The 20,930-nt window shown below is 44.1% G+C and overlaps 2 protein-coding genes across 2 annotated transcripts; both read left to right on the top strand.

The window, feature by feature from the left end:
* Window positions 1–6: 6 nt before the first annotated feature.
* On the top strand, window positions 7–10,934 carry ddias (DNA damage-induced apoptosis suppressor; the record flags this gene model as incomplete). The annotated part of the gene is made up of 5 exons (XM_080770077.1): window positions 7–117; window positions 1,127–1,241; window positions 1,925–2,253; window positions 2,580–3,643; window positions 10,894–10,934. The coding sequence occupies exons 1-5, from the start codon at window positions 23–25 to the stop codon at window positions 10,932–10,934; spliced, it is 1,644 nt and encodes a 547-aa protein (XP_080626203.1). The 5' UTR covers window positions 7–22.
* Window positions 10,935–10,964: 30 nt separating this feature from the next.
* Window positions 10,965–16,380, top strand: LOC308319847 (uncharacterized protein). Its single transcript, XM_080770065.1, has 5 exons — window positions 10,965–11,044; window positions 12,318–12,451; window positions 12,629–13,471; window positions 13,604–13,988; window positions 14,131–16,380. The coding sequence occupies exons 1-5, from the start codon at window positions 11,039–11,041 to the stop codon at window positions 15,439–15,441; spliced, it is 2,679 nt and encodes an 892-aa protein (XP_080626191.1). The 5' UTR covers window positions 10,965–11,038; the 3' UTR covers window positions 15,442–16,380.
* The last annotated feature ends 4,550 nt before the right edge of the window (window positions 16,381–20,930 follow it).

The following is a 20,930-nucleotide window of genomic DNA, read 5'->3' as shown; positions in this document are numbered from 1 at the left end:
TGACTACAGGTATCGTCTGTCAATGACGGTGGCTCGGGACAGGCGCATATTGGGAATGACTGTGTTTGGAGGCTGTCTGAATGCACTCTTTGGCATTCATGCCAGTGGTCTGCAGAGGTAAGAGACTGAATGGGAACTGGAACGTACGTAGCAATGGATGTGTGAGAGAAGTTTGAACTGGTGTCTGAAATAAGACAGAGCGGTGATCTAAAAAAGAGGCCACACAGAATCAGGGTACTTTATTAAAGTTTAAAATGCATTAAACTTGACTAAAGTACCCTGATTTTATATCCACACTCCTCTCTCTTTTTATTTTTTTTATTTTTTAAAACACTCTTTTGAGTGCTCGGATCGCCCCTATTTCTTGTACCGTATGTGACCTAAACTAAGTCATTGGATTTATTGTTCTTTCCATTTTTTTTCATGTCGTATGAAAGCAGGGAATCATAGCTTCAAATTGACACAGGTTGTTTGTTGTTTGACCCTCCAGTTTTGGAGATATGGCTTATAGAATTATGCGAGTTGAGAAAACGGGCTTGAAAGGTTCACTTCTGTGGACTCTAACATTACACCTAGCTACATGTTTAAGCATTTATTTCATATTTACGTCATATTTTATGTCAATTTCAGCTCTGACATTTATTTCAGGCATGCTCTAGTTCTATTATGTGAAGATTGGGGGGGAATGGGGGGCAATGGAAGGGAAAAAAAGAGAACATAATCTACATGTATATAGTCGACTAAAGTGTGTTTTGGCGGGCCTTGATGCCGTCATAATGGCTGATTTTACACTTGCTGAAAATAGCAGATCTACAAGCTACAACGCGTTGCAGCGCTTGTAGATCTGCTATTTGCAGCATGCAACCAAGTGAAAAATGACTTGTCTACTTATACTGGATCACTTGTCCACTAGTCCCTTCCTAACATTTTACTCTAGTTTTTTATCTGAAATTGCCAACATATTTAGTTTTAGTCATCGTAGCTTAGTTTTCATTTCGTTTCCATGTAGTTTTCAGTGGAAAAAAAGGTAGTCAACGAACATTTTTCGCCATAGTATTAGTCGACAAAAACAACACTGCCTGTTATGTGAAAATGTTTCCCGTTTGTCTCCATTTCTCATGTATAGTTTGGTTGAAGACTCGGACAAGTCGGTTGAACTTGAATCACCAGTCAGATCTGCTCTGTTGTTCAAGGCTGTTGAGGACTGTTTCATCGGCAGACATTTCATCTTTGGAATAAAGGTACGACGAATGGTATCCTGGTGAGGTGATGGGACTATGGTGCATTCTACAGTGCATATGCTCTGATACGCTGATCAGCAATACCAAGGATTTCCAAACTTTTCAGCAGTGTTTTTGGCAGCAAAATTAGATTTTAGTTTTAGTCATAGTCTCTTGAATAGTTTTTCATTTAGTTTTAGTCACATTTAGTCACCTCAATGTTTTAGTGTTCGTCTAGTTTTAGTCGAGTAAATATCATAATATTTTAGTCGACTAAATCTACAGTTGATCTGGTCGACTAAAATGCCGTCGTAATGGCTGTTTTTACACTTGCTGAAAATAGCTGGTTTTGGAACCACTGAGCTATAGCAGCGGTTCTCAACTTTGATGCTGGGGTTCCAGGGGATTATTAATAGTTGGGAACGAAAATAAACCCTTACAGTCCCCTAACTCTTAGTGAACCATCCAGCAGTGGACCCTAGGGTCCATTTGCATCCATTTGTATACCCTGAGATTAACGCAGGGGATTTTACTGTGTAGTAAAATCTCTAAGGAAGATCCAGCCACCCGTCGAAGAAAACTTGTATCCGCGACCTTATTCTTTCCGTCATCCTAACCCACACTTTATGACCATAGGTGAGAGTAGGTGTGCATCATCTCTTCCCATGCATCCATGTCAGGATCTGATCTTTCCCCCCCTGTAGGTAACGGCTGCAGAAAACGGTCCATTGTTTGGAAGGCCTAGCCTGCGTGATTCCTCCTCCGCCAGAGAGACTGCCCAGTTCATTGCCAACCAGATAATTGTCCCTAGAGGTACAGGGCAGGGAGGCTACACTGTGGTCAGTTACTACCAGGCCCTTCTTCTTCAAAGGGCTAGTACGGAGCGTAGTCCTCTCGGCTCAACCGGACCCTTTGTAACTTCCAGGCCCTCGGCAACAGCTCTACCGCCGGTCCCCTGCCAGCATTCACCATCCAGCAGCTTCAATAACACAACACTCCCTGCCTCGGGTTTGCTTTCCACATCAAGGCGAAGGTACATTTATTGTCCTCTTTAAAATGGTGTTTTATTTTAACCACATGAACCCTTGTGTGTGTGTGTGTGTGTGTGTGTGTGTGTGTGGCAAAGATATTTGATGTACTGTAGAGGGAAAACATTGACCTTTGAACTTTATAGACCATTGAAGTATAGAGCCATATGGAACCGCATGGTCCACTAAGTACTTATATAGGGTTTTAATGATCAACATGTTTTTATATTAACTAATTGAAATTTTGAATGTATTTGTATGTTTCGTTTCTTTTTAATTTGCAGATCCTTGTCCTTGCTATACCATTGTATAATTAAATGTCCCCCTATAGATCACTAGACGGTCCTACCCCGCCCTGGCAACAGTCCCTGGGCCTGATCACGTCGTCGGCGGAGCAGGAGGAGGAAGGCTGCGGTACTCCGGCAGGTTCAGGTGAGTGTCCTCCTCCAGACCACCAGACACACTACAACCCCAGAGCGCTGCACGCTGCAGCCTGCAGCCTTAGAGGCCTCAGCCAGGCTAAACACCAAGACACGGATCCTTCAAGAGTGCCGTCGTCATCACCCTCCCCGTCAGCCTATTGGAGTAGATCCTCGTGCAGAGCCTCTCCTCCGGCCTCTTCCTCTATCCGCGAGGTAGATGAAAACACCCCCGCCCTGCACGCTTGGCTCAGTCCCTCCCAGCCCGCAACCAGCGGGACCGTACCACTCGGCTTCGAGACGAGGGAGGGTTCTGATGATGGAGAGCAGCAGCAGCAAGCGAAGGAACAACAAGCCATTAACACGGCTTTGTCGGATTCAGGGGCCTGGGAGGACATTTTCTCTGAGAGTCTGGGGCTGTTCTTATGCGAGGAGGATGACGAAGACGTACACGATGGATTCTGTCAAACCGACCGGCCAAATGTGGTTTCTCGTTGTCTGGGAGTCGCCGCTCTTGGCACGCCATTACCTGGACACTCGCAAGCCGTTGCCTCGGTTTGTCAAAGTAACACTCTGTTGACGAGCACTCACCCATTACTGGAAATCACCAATCCAGTGGACGGAAGAAGCCATGGCGTTGACCTCGTGCCAAATCCTTCGCCCAAGACGTCGTACAGACATCTCGGTGGGAATAAGAATGAGTCTCTGAAGGAAGGGGAGAGTCCGTCTGCATCTTTCAGTGGAGAGGAGGAAGAGTTGTCGCCGGTCAGCTCACGTGATCAGGACGGCGCGTACGACTGCTCGGCAGACCTTTTCAACAGCTCGCTCACGCCGACGCCCAGAACTCAAAGAAACGCAGACTCGCACATCGGAGAAGCTCATCTCCTGCAGCCAACGATCTTGTACACGCAGATAAGTCACAACAAAACGGCCGCCTTGGATGAGGACTCGCTAGCTCGCACGCAGGAAATGCAACGTGACCGTTCCTACATAGCAGACACACAGGGTCAGAATAATGATGCCAAAACGGCTATGGAGGATTGTGATCATTTCCACTGTCTGGACTTTATCCCACCCTCCCAGTCTACTCCTCTAGTGAAGAGAGCTGCTCATGCAGGGTTATTTGTTCCCACACATGTGAACCGTGCGTCAGGTTTATTGAATTCTCAACCTGACAGAGTGGATTCCTACAGTTCACACGTGTGCACGCCACTGCGAACTGCTACGACCATTCGTAGGTTGAACAGTTTGAGAGCTCATCTGCACCAAACTAACTGTGCCGAACAAAGCCTGCCGTTCGGTGTCAATCCTATGAAACGCAGCTGCAAGTCAAAGCACTCCAAGAGCAGCTTTCGGAGGCTGGATCAGAGGTCCAAGCACCGTGTCGTCATAGCCCAGAAAGGACCGGCTGAGAAAACGGGACCAAACCTTGCATGTGTCTGCGACGAGACTGTGCATGACAGGGGATTATGTGACGATGCGGACACGCTGAGAGGGCAACAAGTAAACTATATAGACATGATGACTACAACGCCATCAAAGACAGAGATAGGCAACCGTGTCTGTAATAATAAGACGGGTGGCCGTGAGAACACACCAGGTGGAGAAATCAATCTGAACGGGTCTGTCGGACACTTGGCTGATGAAGAGAGTGAGGCCTATGATGTATCCAGAGACCTGTTCACTGACTCATTCTAGCTTGCATGCTGTTGTTGCAGTTTTTAATATAAGCCCTCTGTTTTGTAATGAATTTCCCCCATGGGAATCGAATGAAATCAATCAAACTTTTAGCACAGGAATGATATATATTTGCATCGATATATTAGACATCTGCTTAGGAAAGTTCTATGAAAAATAACATGTAGATATTGTGAAGGGCATAAATAATGGATTTTTAAAAGATGGTATTGTAATTTTAATGAATTGATCATTACACATGACATCATTGAATTTGCTTGTTTATTTAAAGTTATGTTTTTTATTATATTATTTTCCTTATACCACCGCCACTTCCAATGAGCAAGGACACCTTCATGTGTCGCATCGTCAAATTTATGGAATTTTCTGGATTCTTTGTTTTTACTCATTAGATTTTTGGAAATAATAATAATTAGAAAAAACAGAATGTATGTACTATGTACGAAACCAAAAATTAAGTAATATTTACTTGTGAGTTATGACCCATGATAATGAGGCCGTGACCCAAACATGTGTCCTGATCCACTGTTCCCCCCAAATCAGCCTCACGGTGGCGCTATAACAGGCCAATTCCTGGTTTTAGCTATAACTGCATCGATCTGTATACAACTTATGTATGCGCACTCCCTAGAGGCCATGGAAAAACATTGTCCCTGCATCCCTCCACATCTGCCGGTTATAGCGCCACCATGAGACCGATTTCTGCAAAACACATGATCTTTGTAGTCATGTGATCAAGACGAGTCTGTTGGATTTCTCAGATTCTACACTGATTGGCTAAGATTGCCTTCCAAAGTTTTGGCCCGTTTCGTTCAAAATGCTGCACATGTCCTGCTCATCCAGAATTATATCCTGAGAGATGCTCTGAATGATCTGGCTCTGCATTTCCTCAACAAAATGAAAGAAAATTGTTGCAAAAAACAAAAACATGTTTATATTACTCCTAAACATTTTGCCAAACATCTCACACAGTCCTATCCTCCTGGTGGAGACCTGTGCCCAGAAGGGCACTTTTTCTAGTTTGTTCTGGTTTCAGTATTAATTTATGATATATTTTCTCTAATATTAAGGTTACTTTTGCAGTCAGTTTGTATTTGGGGTGGGGAGGGGGGCAGGGCGGTGGTCATGAGACATGGCCAAAGCATGTCCGGGGGTCCCCAGCCAAAAACGTTCAGAAACGTAAAACTTGAGTTTCATTTTACACATTTCGACTGCAAAGTTCTGCACTTGAGCACATGGGTAGAACTAAAAAAAGTGCCCCTCGGGGAACACAGGTCTCCACCGGGCCAGGTCAGGTTGTGGCCTCCTGGTGGCGCTATAATAGGCCAATGTGAAAAGGGTGCCATTTGTTCTTATGCCTTTGATGGCAATTGGATGATTTGAGGCATTTTGTTCCAAAAATGTGTTTTGCAAAAATCCACCTGTTGGTGGCGCTATAACAGGCCAATGTGAAAAAGGGTGGGATATATTCCTCAGCGAGAAAGATGTCACAGCCCTGCAAACTTTGAAAGCCAATGTTAGCCAATTAGGATAGAATATGAAATATCGGACAGATCCGTCTTGAGCACATGACAATAGAGATACTGTGTAACGAATCAATTTGCGGGATTCTTTGACAAATAATAATAATAGCAAAAAATGTGGTTTACAAAAGTCGGCCTCCTGGTGGCACTAACAGGCCGTTCAGGAAAATTTGCGGCAGAGGTTCATTGTTGGTATCTAGGGAGTTTGTGTGAAAATGGATTGGCATGGATCGGGCCAAGGGTGCTGGAGATTAGCTGGTAATGGACGGACGGACACACACTAACGGACGGAGTGCAAAACATACTCTCTCCCCATGCCTTCGGCCTGGTGGAGATGATAAGCATTCGTTCGTAAAATTAAGACGGCTATAATACACAATAAAATCCTCTTTAAGCTCGAATCATTCTAATTCTCTCCTGTGAGCCTGTAGATCTGGTATTTTCACTGAATCTTCGCGCGGTTAATGTCTGCTCACGTGAGTGGGCTATTAGTAATTTCCTGTACCGCCTGTGCGTATTGTATGAATGTGGTCTCGTGTGCGTCACAATGTGGCAACGCGTCGCTAAGTATAGTGGCTGGCAGAATGTGCCACATGGTACGAGAATGGACCACGTGGGGTACAGTGGATAGAAATACTATGGGACACAGGGTTAAGAATGGCTGTGGGAAGAGTGCCCGGGGTGGTACAGTAATGTGTGAATGAACTTGTACGGTGCTAGTGCAAAGCAGACTACCCCCTCCCCCCTGAAAAAAAAGCATTTGGAATTGTAGGCATTTACAGTATTGGCGTTGTGAGCTTGTAGGTCGGCTATTTTCACAATGATTGCCTCTTTCTTATTTAATATTTATTTATTTTAACCCTATCACCATCACTAAACATGGGTATATATTACCCAGTAAAATATTCCATAAAAGATATTTCTTATCTTATCTTTTCACAAAAAAACTAAAAATAGATTTAATTGGGGAGCCTGTCATGGGGGGGAGAATAGGTGAAAAACGTGCATATTCTTTTTTTAATATTAAAAAAATAAAAAAAGTTGGGAACTTGTCCTTTGGTCCACCCACTCCTAAGACATGTGAGAATGGTCCAGTGGGGAAAAAAACAGGGATGTGGGCAGGGAAACAAAACTACCTCCTATGATGTCACTGAGCATCAAAAGACTCGCCCACCTCAGACATCAGCAATATTATGAAAATTACTAAAAAATATAATCGTACGGGTGAAATTCACCCGTGTTTAGTGTTCTAGGCGTTAAAAGTCATTCAATTGTCACATACCCTGTATGTACAAACTTGTGTATGTTGGTTTGTTTACTGTTTGAGTGAGAAAACAATGTTGCACATGAAGCAAATCATCAGTGCGGACCCCCAACCACGCCTCGTGACACGTCACGCCACCATATATTTTTTATGCAAAACTAATGCTTGGAATGGATTCAGCATCATGAAAACCCCCTAGTTTGACACGTCACATGTGCTACTTAAAGCATGATGAAATGTATAGGTTATTATTAATTATGAAAATTGCTCAACATATGCAAGTTAGCATCCGGCATTTTCTACATGCTCGTGACCCATTCTCAACATTTCTAACATAAAACCTTGGAGTACCCCACATGCCGGGTTCACGTTCTGGCAAGTGGACTAGAGTGCTCAACAGACCCTACCTGGGCCCTCATCAAACCCTGTAAACTCAAGACAAGCTCCATATATGGCCAGTACAGAATTCATTCCATATGTTGATCTGACACCCCCCATGCCAAAGCGCATCGACATACTAGGGAACAAATGTTAGAAAGTGGAAGAGTCGGGGAAACCAAAAGCTTCCACAGTAATTCTTAATACAATAAGGAAGGGCTTATTTGCATAGAAGAAGGAAGAAAAAAAAACTACAAGAGAAAAATTGTTACATTGTTTTACTTTATTTGATAGAGACAAGAACAGTGGGAGAGAGGTGTGTGTGTGTGTGTGTGTGTGTGTGTGTGTGTGTGTGTGTCCAAGTGCTCACGTGCATGCTATACTGGCAATGGGAAGTGGTATTATTAGCTGTGTGTGTGCAAGGGAGACCCCATGCCCACTTCAGGCAGCTGTGTGATACATGAGCTCTGGCACCGAGCTCCCGGTGAATGGAAACACACATGACCCGTCTCTTTCAGAAGGGTCATGTGTCTGTGTGTGTTACGTCACATCAGCATTCAACTGTCTGGCTCGCGGTAATGTCACGTTGAGTTGAGGTGTGTGTGTCAGGGGGGACAGTGGGTCAGTGGCACAAGCGTAGCATCAGCTACAAATACAACCCAGGCTTCAGTTTCTATGTGACTAGCACAGTAGTCATTTTTCTTTTCTATTTGTCGCAGCGTTTTGAGCTTGTAGATCTGCTATTTTCAGCATGCAACCAAGTTCAAAATTACTTGCACTGGATCTCTTGTCCACTAGTCCCTTCCTAACATTTTAGACTTAGTCTAGTTTTTATCTTTTGACGAAATTGTCAATACATTTAGTTTTAGTTTTAGTCATCATAGCTTAGTTTTCGTCAGTGAAAAAAGGTAGTCGACGAACATTTTTCGTCTTTGTTTTAGTCGACGAAATCAACACTGCAGGGAAGGTTTATACTGCCGTGGGTAGGTAGCCCTGGTCCAGTGCGTCAGCGAGTCTCTCACGGACACCCATCCACTGCTCTCTAGCAATTTTACCACTGCCGTGCAAGGGGTGTAGAATTCCCAGAAAATAAACAAAAAATTGCAGTGGGAGAGCAGTGGATGGATGGGTGTCCGGCAGGGTGTCAGTGAGAGACTTGCTGCTGACGCACTGGACAGCACTGCGAGGGGTGTGTCTGTGTAACTTTAGAGCCAGTCGCAGTGGAAGATGTGCGAAGCACGTGCTTGGGCGAAGGGGGAGAAATGTCTTAGTAAGGAGATGTCAACACAGCGTCACTCAGCCGTGGGCCTGGCACACTGCTACACACTGGCCCTTCTATCTACACATCCTCCTAGAGCTCCCATACATAGAAAGGGACCAGTGTTGTTTTTGGCAGCACATTTTGATTTTAGTTTTAGTCATAGTCTCTTGAATAGTTTTCATTTAGTTTTATAGTCACCGGCTATTTGCATGCTGAAAATAGCCGATCTACAAGCTCACAATTGTGAGCTTGTTTATTGGCTATTTTCAGCATGCAACCAATTCTAAAATGACTTATAGTGGATCTCTTGTCCACTAGTCGCTTCCTAACATTTTAGTCTAGTTTTTATTTGTTGACGAAATTGTCAGTACATTTAGTCTTAGTTTTAGTCATCTCAGGCTTATGTGAACACCCCCAGACAGTTTTTACGTTGCTTGATTCAGTATTTAGATATTTTATATTTATTTTAGCTGCCCTGCTTCCTATACAAACCCATTATAAATTCAAACTCCATTTTAACCATGCTAGATTAATCAAAAACACTCCTTTTTGACTGATATTGTCCTAATACGTGAGGGGGCCGTGTTTTTTTTTCTCTCCTCCGGCCTCCTGCTGGAGGAGGTTCATTTCCAAAAGCAAATGAATTATTAAAAATAAATGAAAACAGTAAATGACAGTTAACAGTTTTTTTATGAATCTATCGTGGTTAAAATGGAGTTTGAAATGATAATGGGTAATAATAGGAATAGGAGGGTAATAATAGGAGGGTAATAATAGGAAGACGGCGGGGGCAGTTGAAATTAATATCAAATATATAATTTTCTGAATCAAGCAACTTAAAAACTGTCTGGGGTGTTCACATAAGTAGTTGATAAAATAGTTTTTTTAAAGTGAAATATCCCTTTTTAACTCATCCATCGCTTTTAAGAAGTGCCAAAAAGTCCCTAAGCGCCAGTCTCTATACATTTTTTTTTTTTTTTTTTTTTTCAATGTTAAACCCGTTTGAAAAAGACGATAAAGACGTCGTTGGCGCTGTGGGAGTTGCTAAAAAAGAGGTCAATTAGGTCGTTGGCAGACATTGAGTTAATACTCAAAGCCCATCACCGAGCACGCTGGGAACAATATACGCCGTAGAGTGCAGAAATTTGAAATTTGTAAAAAGAAAAAAAAAAACGCTCAAGGAAATGACGTTGACGCTTTCACAAATCTGTTTATATTCTCCGTGATGTGTTTTGATTGGTCAAAAAAACGATTGTATCCGGGGGAAATTCATCTGACGGATGTTCCGTCCCAACATTTCCGCCTATGCACTCCCTGCCTTATATTGTGACCAGGCTTTTATTTTCGCAGATGAGTAAGGCTGCATGGGACCGAGGCTAATCACTGAGTAGAATCATAAAAGCCCCCATTAAATACATTTAATTGTGTCTTGCAATAGCCTAAACCTCACATTTATATGAGGGAATAAAGTCTAAATTCTTATTCTTATTGTTATTCTTTTGGGCATTTTTAATCTGTTTATTATTTGCTGGTGGCAGGAGAGAGTGGAGAATTGTGGTCTGGGCAGATCTGGGATCGAACCAGGGACAGCTCACTGCTGCCGCTGAGGCAATTGCATAACAGGGTTTTTTTCATCTTTCAGCAAATGTTCTACATGAAAAATTAGTTTATTCTCTCTCACACACACACACACACACAGAAAGACCAATAGTGCAATTAGCCATACTACAATCTCACAACATGTTGATGCATCGGGAGCTTGTCTACCACATCTGTAGTGTAATGCAGGTGTGCCTTGAGATTGTGAATCAGCTATTGACATTTGAAAACCACTGGCCTAGCACTTTGAGATCAGCTTCAAATGTAAATTGCAATATAAATAAAATGGTATTATTAAAATGTTTTGCATGCCTATTCTATGCATTCTAACTCTGGCAGTGTCCAGCTAGTTCTCAGTGGCTGGCATGGTCTCAGCCCAGCTGTCCTTAATAGGCTATGGAGATTCTGACGCTGGCCTCCGGTACTCCCTATTTGCAGCTGTCGGACTTCGTCATGCGGTGCTCCCGATATGAAAAGCGTGTGATGTTTTTCCATGTGCGTAGACGCCAGACTACACTATATACTGCAGGCTGCACTGAGGTGACACACACTGTACAGGAGTCTGTGGGACTTGGTGCGGACCAGAGAGGGAACTCTAGCTAAACTCTACTGGACTGTGGTGGGAAGATTTAGTTGGCTTGAAACAAGATGGAGGTAAGAAAATTATATATTCTACTTAAAAGACTCAACTTTTAATTACATTTGCAGACCAGGGCCAATAAAAAAATGAATCCATACCATAGTATAGTGCATGAACTTGGGAATGCTCTTAAATTGATGATACACTGACAGCATTATCAGCAATGACTATGTGCAACACTGTTGATAAATGTGAAATTACTCATTTCAAATTAGGATACCACTAAATAACATACTTGGCATCTGTGGAGGACAACCACATATATAATAGTGGGCATATATGTAGCATGTGAACAAGTATACAACATATATCAACTAGCATCTAAATGATCTATTGTGGGTGTAACCGGGTGATTAAATGATCTATATCTAATTGTTTGGCAATGATTTTCTGGCTTGTGTGTGGAAATGTTAAGGCTCTGTGTGTACTGATGGCAATCATTGTTATACTAATAGAGTGTAATGTCCAGTATTGTCTTGAGAGCTCTTTATTACAAAAAAGAAAATGCATTTTCAAGTTGGGATTCAGGATGCCAGTTTTATCCAATCAGATACAGGATAAAAAAGTGACATTGGTAAAATAAAATGGTATTCCAAACTGAAACTGCATCTTTTTGTTTACTAAGGAGCTGGAGAGAGCGTGTTACTGACTCACACAAATCCAATGATTAGAACAGCTTACTTTAACTTAACATTTACTACACCATTTTAGTAAAAACAAAATAAAGCATTATACTGACTGAGGTCAGAGAGCAGTCAGGCAAGTTAGGCCTTGCATGCTTACTCATCTGGTACCAGTGTTTTTGGCAACATTTAGATTTTTGTCTTTTGAATAGTTTCCATTTAGTCTTAGTAACATTTTAATCACCTGGAATGTTTTAGTGTTACTACTTTTAGTGTACTAAATCGACAGTTGATTTAGTCTACTAAAATGTATTTTAGCCTTGATGCCGTTGTAATGGCTGATTTTACACTTGCTGAAAATAGATGAAATTGTCAATATATTTAGTCTTAGTTTTAGTAATCGTAGCTTAAATTTCCATTTAGTTTTCATCAGTGAAAATAGGTAGAAAAAATGTCGTCTTAGTATTAGTCGACGAAATCAACACTGCAAAGTATACTTACTTATTAAGCACTTATCTTAAACCCTTTGTTATGTGATTGCTCCCCAGGGCAGCGTCTACATGCCGGGAGATGTGAACCAAATCAATGCTGAAAAGATATATTGTCAATAAATACTTAGTAGCAGAAACAATTTTTTATAGTGCCTCTGTTTTGTATTATTCAGGTGACTCCTTATATCCAGGATGTACGGGGCCATGCAGACTCCTTATTGGCCAGCCTGAACCTCCAGAGAGACCTGGCTCAGTTCTGTGACTGTGTCATCAGACAGAGCTCTGCACAGCTGTTCCTGGCACACAGGTGGGCAACGTCACCTTGGTTTTAATTTTACATGCTATGAGTGCAGTGCACTCACTCATAGCATTTTAAAATATAACCTAAGTGTATATAAAATTATGAATTAATATGCAAAAATTAGCAATTTTTGTAAATTGTTATCAGATTCCAAATTATCTTAATTTTGCCATTGTTCCACAGGTGTGTCCTAGCAGCTTCCAGTCCAGTCTTGGCCTCTTTGCTGGCCTCTAATGGCACCCTTTTGGAACTGCAAGCTCCCTGTCTCTCTGACTCTGTGCTGAGGCTGGTCCTCGACTACATTTACACTGGGGATCTGCCGCCGCCTGCTGCCCAGCAGCAGTACTGCAGCCTGCTGACTGCTGCCAGCTACCTGCACATGGACAAGCTGCAGAAAGACCTGGAAGCCAGACAAGGAACCGACACTGATGACGGGGATAACAACTTGACTACTTATAGTATGCCTGCAAAGCATTGGAGTAGGATTATGAACGATCAACCGTTTTCAGAAGAAGTTTACAGTGAACATACCGCCGTAGAAATCTATACTAGTTTGTGCGAAAACTCTATGGGGCAACAGGACCATGCATTTTCCGCTCAAACCTGTGATGAGACTCACTCAGCTAAGAGATCTTCCTGCTTAGCATGCAATGGAAACAACTGTAGTAGTGGTAGTGACATACTTCTAAACGCCACCGGTGCTGACGACCTGATGGGCGCGCTAGGACGGAAGGAAGGCGAACTGCGTTCAGCCGCCACCGATGACCCAGAGGGGGCGCCAAGGAGCACGGGGGAGTCCGGACCCAGCCTGCGTCAATGTAGTCGGGCAAGAGAGGCCTGTAAAGCCGCCTCCTCCTTCTTCAACTCTATCCATCATCACAGAGGAGGAGGTGAGAGGTCTCCCACCTCCTCCTTCTCAAACGGTCCCTCTGTCCATCATCACAGAGGAGGAGGTGAGAAGTCTCCCACCTCCTCCTCCTTCTCCAACGGTCCCTCTGTCCATCATCACAGAGGAGGAGGTGAGAGGTCTCCCACCTCCTCCTCCTTCTCCTCCTTCTCAAACGGTCCCTCTGTCCATCATCACAGAGGAGGAGGTGAGAGGTCTCCCACCTCCTCCTCCTCCTCCTTCTCCAACGGTCCCTCTGTCCATCATCACAGAGGAGGAGGTGAGAGGTCTCCCACCTCCTCCTTCTCCAACGGTCCCTCTGTCCATCATCACAGAGGAGGAGGTGAGAGGTCTCCCACCTCCTCCTCCTTCTCCAACGGTCCCTCTGTCCATCATCACAGAGGAGGAGGTGAGAGGTCTCCCACCTCCTCCTTCTCCAACGGTCCCTCTGTCCATCATCACAGAGGAGGAGGTGAGAGGTCTCCCACCTCCTCCTCTCCTCTGAGCTGCAGTGCGGTGCCTGTCATTTGTCACAGCGGCAGAGCCACGGTGCTGCAGCCGGCGGAAACGGCCACCCTGCCGCATCTCTGCCCAGGACTGCGGAGCTCTTCTGGGGCCAGCATCCCCAGCGGCGCCCCCGTTCCTCCATCGCAACCGGCGAGTCCAAAGGAAGGAACGCACAGTAACGCCAGTGGTGCTGGTTTTAAAGACGTCAACCGGCCATTGGCACCAAATCAGCACTGCGGAGTTGACACACAGAGTTGGAATTACAACGAACAAAGATGGCTGTGGAATACAGAACTTCTATTTTCATCATAGAGGCAAAGCCCATTTTGGAGTGCGGCACGAGGACAGTTTTAGTACGGAGTGTGGATTAACCCTGAGGACGGATGTCAAAGACCACCTTGTTCGTTGTGAGTCACTGCAGTGTGACGACGATACAAAACATCCCAGTGATGATGCATTACCACCGAATGAGGATTACAAAACTGACCCCAATTCGGAGGATTACAAAGATTCAGATGATGAAAAACGCACCCCAGTGGGATATATTGTTTCCACAACGACCGCAGAGGCGTGGGAACGGGGCTCAAACATAGGATCATGTGAACCTCAATATGGCGATCATTGTTTCGAGGGAAGGAAAGAGAGAGAGAGAGATGTAAATTTGCATAGAACCGAATCCAGAATGGACCACGTCACCTGTGGCCATCTGAACCAATCTATGTCACATGAGAGACCAGAGAGAGAATCTCACACAGCTCTGGCCGGTGACACTTCCTACGACCCGGCTTACTCATACGTCGGACATCTCCAGAACCAGGAATACACCCAGCAGACACGCGCTCTCTCCTACACACACCCCGAGTCCCAATACCCTCATCCCCCACCGGACCACCCAAACCTGCCCGGAGAGTGGGGAGTAGGGGTGGGAACGCGCTCCGGCCTGAATCGCAGTCCTCTGACGCAGAACTGGAGCGGGGTGGCCAAAGAGCAGCTTTTCCTATTGGACATCAGCACTGCGCCCGCTGGATACCTGGTGTCCCATGAGGCTGGGGGCGGAGAGGGCAGGGCTGAGCTCCAGACCGGCGACGGTGTTGTGGGCGGCGCGGTTGACAGAGGAATTGGAGCACAGGTGTGCCGTGGGCTGGACGGCTACAGTGACGGAAGGGCCGCTTCTCCAAGGGAGGAGAGCAGTACGGACTCCTCCGCTGTCACGGACGGCGAGGAGAGAGGTCCGTCGTCTACCTGCCTATCGGCCTGCATGCCTCCCGATCTTCCAGTCTACGTGTCGTCGGCCCCCGCCACGCCGTCACCCTCCACCTCGCTCGTCTCAGCGCCGCACTGCAGCGCGGCGGCGGCTGTCGTCCGCGCGTCGCAGGCCCTGCTCCTGCAGCACCCATACCACTGCACCCTGTGCGACCGATCCTTCAGCCAGCGGGGCTCTCTGAACAGACACATGAGGAGCCACCTGGGTGTGAGGCCCTACCCATGTCCCCGCTGCCCCATGACCTTCTCGCGGCAGTACCGCGTCACGGAGCACATGCGCGTTCACCAGCGCTGTGGCCCGGACGAAGAGCTGCAGAAACCCCCCGCCCCTCCCACCTGAAGAAGATGTTGGGGAAAAAAACACATTGTGTTTTAAGCTAAACAAGACTTGTCCCGCTCTTATGGGTGATTTATACTTGGTTGAGCGCGAGTGTAACACATAAGCCGGTCTACAAGCTCGCAGTGCGTCACTGAGTTTGTCAACTGATGAGAATAAACGAGAGGTGATTTTTTTTGGGGGGGAATGGTCATCGGAAAATACAACAGACCATCTGAAATGTTTACTGAAACGCAGAGGATTCCGTGTCCTGGTCTAAATAAACACTGGAGAATTTAGACAAAAGTTGTGAGCCATCTTTGTTGTACGTCTATCTGTGGCTCTGGCTCACACAGGTACCAGAGAGGTTGTCCACTTAATCAATTAACATGGAGCCCGCCAGAAACTTAGTAAGCGTAGAATTAATTTAGTCTGGCAGCCCGCCAGAACTGTAGCCTACGTTTTCTAGGATTTATAATATTTAATCCATGTGCATCCACTTGCACTCTATGTGCTGCTTTCAATGGCCTGTATCTCCAAATCGGCACAATGAATGTCGTTTCTGGTGAAAACAAGTTTTTTTTAATGGCCGACAGCAGGCGCTGTGACACCCGGCTACGGATATTTGGCTCTTCAAAATAAGGGATGCAAGCAGAAAACCGTGGCAATGCACGATCAATAGATTGATAGGATCCTGGCGGCCATTGTGTTCGAAAAGGGCTCAAACCAGCTGTACTGCATCATATTAAAAGTTCACCTTCACAGATTTAGTGGAGCATACCATTTCAAGGTCAAAAGCTAAGTTTCACCATTTTATAGTTTCACAGTCTGGGTGAAAGTTTTACTGTACCGAAGCTATTCTGTTCTGCCCACCATTTCAATACAAGGCCGGTTCCTTATCAAAATGATAGCACTGCAGTAAGCCATGAATGATCTCAAATCATTGTTTGGGAAAGAGCAACAGATGTACAGACTACACAAGCACACACCACCACCTACTGTACACAGTATAAATCCAACTGTAACCCTAGAACACTAAACATGGGTGATTTTCACCCGGACGATTATATTTTTGCCATTTTCATAATACTGCTGATGTCTGAGGTGGGCGGGTCTTTCAGTACCTTCATGATGCTCAGTGACATCATAATGTTGCTGATGTCTGAGGTGGGCGGGTCTTTAAGTACCTTCATGATGCTCAGTGACATCATAATGTTGCTGATGTCTGAGGTGGGCGGGTCTTTCAGTACCCTCATGATGCTCAGTGACATCATAATGTTGCTGATGTCTGAGGTGGGTGGGTCTTTCAGTACCTTCATGATGCTCAGTGACATCATAATGTTGCTGATGTCTGAGGTGGGCGGGTCTTTAAGTACCTTCATGATGCTCAGTGACATCATAATGTTGCTGATGTCTGAGGTGGGCGGGTCTTTAAGTACCTTCATGATGCTCAGTGACATCATAATGTTGCTGATGTCTGAGGTGGGCGGGTCTTTCAGTACCCTCATGATGCTCAGTGACATCATAATGTTGCTGATGTCTGAGGTGGGCGGGTCTTTAAGTACCTTCATGATGCTCAGTGACATCATAGAAGGTAGGTTTGTTTCCCTGCCCACATCCCTGTTTTTTCCTACAGGCATGCAGGTGTTCGGGTGAATTTCACCCGTGTTTAGTGATAGTGTGATAGAGAAAAATCCAATGGACTTTTATTTGTTTTGTTCACTGGACCATTCTCACATGTCTTAGGAATGGGTGGACCAAAGTTCCCAACTTAATTTCTCTTTTTATTTAGGAATATTTAAAAAATAATATGCACATTTTTCACAGATTTTGCCCCCTAATGATAGGGCCCCCCCATGAAATCTATGTTTTGTTTTTTTGTGAAAAGTCATGAGGAAATATTAAAGAACAGTACATTTATTGCCATTTATTGCTGTAATGCAATATATTTAGATGAGAAATGTTTTTTATGGAATATTTTATATTGGGGAAAATATACCCGTGTTTAGTGATGGTGTAACAAGAAATATGTTTAGTGTTCTAGGGTTAAGAATATTTCAGGGCAGAGGTTGCTATTGTTCATGTGCAGTGACTGGTTGAGCTTCCAAGAAGTACCAACACTTTCGTATCACTGCAGTGCTTTGTGACTAGTACCCTACATGGAAATGTGTCAAAAGAAAATATGACAGAATTGTGATGTTCAACAAGTTGTAGCGTTATTCTTCTTACAAAGTCACAGACAGAAGAATTAGCTTCAGCAGAAGACTATTCTGGAACTGATGCATATATTCACAAGCTAATGTAACGGTCTAAGTTAAGATGTTACAACAAACAAGATTTGTTTCTCACTGTACGCCTATATTTTTTATTATTATCTTATTGTTCTTTATTCTCTTACTTTGGGAACAAGTCCCAATAACATTTTGCTGCTTGTACTTTGGTTGGTGACAAATAAAACATTCTTGATTTTTGATTCTGTTGTATTAACTAACCACAACAATGCATATAGATATACTTCATTGACAGGGCTGTATACTCTACCAGGGGTCTATCTTTGGCATCCCCATTTATTCCCTCGACAGTAAACCCCTTTGCTGAAAATAGTCAATCTGCAAGCTATTTTGGCAGAATGTCTGCCTATTTTGGTGAAATGTTATTATGACATATAAGGCCCAGAATAAGGATCCTAGGGATCTGATGATCAGATCAGTAGGCAGAGATATCTGATGGCCTCACTACGTGAGACTGATATATTGGGATCACATATGCGATCTATGAATTCAATGCGTGTGTGCGTGTGCGTAATCCGACCTCTTGGGATGGTGACAACCACATCCCCAGTAGTTTCTACGACCAGGATTGTGTACAATTAGACCAGCAAGACAGCGAAGCGTGCACGTTGTAATATTGTATTGTGTCCTGCCACCCACCCCCTATTGAGCACCCATTCTTGGATTTCCACCCTAAAGCAGTATCCGTGTGCGCATGTCTCTAAGAGAGAGAGAGAGAGTGCCATTACTTTATGTTGGATGTAACCTGGATTCTCAGGCTCGGATTAGTACATCTTTTGTGTCTGTGTTTCAGGCTTCAGGAACTCTTGTTTTCAAATGAAGCTGGTCTTTTACATCACTCTGGGTTGCCCTTCCCACAAAATATTTCACCCTTCGCTACAGTAGCCATACAGTACAGTACCAAAACCTTTTATATAGGTTGTTAATGGTGCCTATATGGATTTGGTCGCTGGCAGTGTTGTTTTCGTCGACTATACTATGACGAGAAATCTATACTATGACGAGAAATCTTCGTCGACTACCTTTTTTCACTGACGAAAACTACATCAAAACTAAATAAAAAGTAAGCCATGATGACTAAAACTATGGCTAAATATACTGTCGATTTTGTCAACAAATTAAAAACTAGATTAAAATGTTAGGAAGGGACTAGAGATCCAGTATAAGTCACTTTACACTTGGTTGCATGCTGATAATAGCCGATCTACAAGCTCACAACGCGTCGCGCTGTGACTAAAACATTATTCATTAGAGTATTAGACTAACACTAAAACATTCCAGGTGACTAAAATGTGACTGACACTAAATGAAAACTATTGGAGAGACTATGACTAAAACTAAAATGGAAATTTGCTGCCAAAAACAACACTGCATGGTGGTGAATACACAATTGGTCTGCCTGTGAGAAATGGCATTTTGTTCATGCCACTTGCGTGTACAGTGTAGTCATTCGCTCGGCAGGCTCTACCGGTATTATTGCTTTGATTGTGGAGCTGTGGAAGGCGCTCACTTCCATTGGCTAACACAGGGACGTGCAGAGAGTGTTAGAGAGGCAGGGGCTTTAGAATAGAAAGGAGAGGTCGCACAACTCATCGTCCCGATGCCAAAAATACTTGTATTGTTACCAACGTTTCGACACACAATTTGCCTTCTTCAGGGTATAGTGGAGAAGCAGGGGCTGAAATCCCGTAAGAGGGCACTTTTGGACAAAATAGCAGATCTACAAGCTCACACCGCGTCGCAGTGCAACACGTTGTGAGCTTGTAGATCTGCTATTTCTGGGTCGCAACCCTGCACTCTTTATCTACTGGAGATGTATGCCGGAATGGCATGGAAAGCAGTGGCATATTTGCATCTCTTTCACCATAGTAGATGCTGCATTCATGGTCTGGAAAGGGTAGTTGTTTTACAGACGGGGAAAAAAGACCAGGGGCTCACACCCCCTTTGATGTCTATGTGTGCCCGTCCCTGGGCTAACATTGAAATCAGAACAGCCCCCTGAGGCTTCTGTATTCACACCAGCACTGTTGTGAATCAGTCATCATCTATATCCCTGAATAGAGCGGCCACTGGCTACAGGTAGTACTTCAACAATTTAAACATATTGTTTTTAGAATAGTCTTTATTTCTTATTTTTTTAACCTTTGTGCTTCAGTGCTACTGCAAGAAAGACAAGGAAGTGAAGATTTTTTTACAGGCAAGATAAACATGAAAAACATCTATGTATAGATGGTTGACTCTCTAAAAGTCTTAACCAGTTTGTGCTCCGATAATGAAAACATTATTTAAATGTAATGTAATATAATGTATAGCTAAGCTGAGCTTGGGTCTCTCTCTTGTGTGGTGGTGTTAAATACACTGATACTAAGAGAAAAGGAGAATAAATATGTTTACATTTGCTTAGTTTAGTTACATCACTCATTTTGCTTTACTCAGTTACATTATCAGAATCAACAGTATGTGACATTACATCATAATTACATCATGTGTAATGAGGTAAAGAAGGAATGCTGTTTTTCTCCCCATTATGCATTGTGTTGTAGTATTCTGGGAGAAGAGAGGACAGAGGTCGAGTGTTGTAGTATTCTGGGAGAAGAGAGGGCAGAGGTAGAGTGTTGTAGTATTCTGGGAGAAGAGAGGACAGAGGTCGAGTGTTGTAGTATTCTGGGAGAAGAGAGGGCAGAGGTAGAGTGTTGTAGTATTCTGGGAGAAGAGAGGACAGAGGTAGAGTGTTGTAGTATTCTGGGAGAAGAGAGGGCAGAGGTAGAGTGTTGTAGTATTCTGGGAGAAGAGAGGGCAGAGGTAGAGTGTTTTGTAGTATTCTGGGAGAAGAGAGGGCAGAGGTAGAGTGTTGTAGTATTCTGGGAGAAGAGAGGGCAGAGGTAGAGTGTTTTGTAGTATTCTGGGAGAAGAGAGGGCAGAGGTAGAGTGTTGTAGTATTCTGGGAGAAGAGAGGACGGAGACATTATGCATTGTGTTGTAGTATTCTGGGAGAAGAGAGGACATTATGCATTGTGTTGTAGTATTCTGGGAGAAGAGAGGACAGACATTATGCATTGTGTTGTAGTATTCTGGGAGAAGAGAGGACAGAGGTAGAGTGTTGTGTTGTGGTATTCAGGGAGAAGAGAGGACAGGTAGGGTGACACGCAGCAAAGGGAAAGAGGTTTAGGGGCGTCAAAAAATCGATTCGAATTAGAAACGCGACTCCCACTATGAACGATT

The sequence above is a fragment of the Protomyctophum bolini genome (assembly GCF_963924005.1).
Source record: "Protomyctophum bolini genome assembly, chromosome: 1".
NCBI classification, from domain to species: Eukaryota; Metazoa; Chordata; class Actinopteri; order Myctophiformes; family Myctophidae; genus Protomyctophum; species Protomyctophum bolini.
Note: the sequence above shows the minus strand (reverse complement) of the source record. Positions and strands in the feature narration are given on the sequence as shown.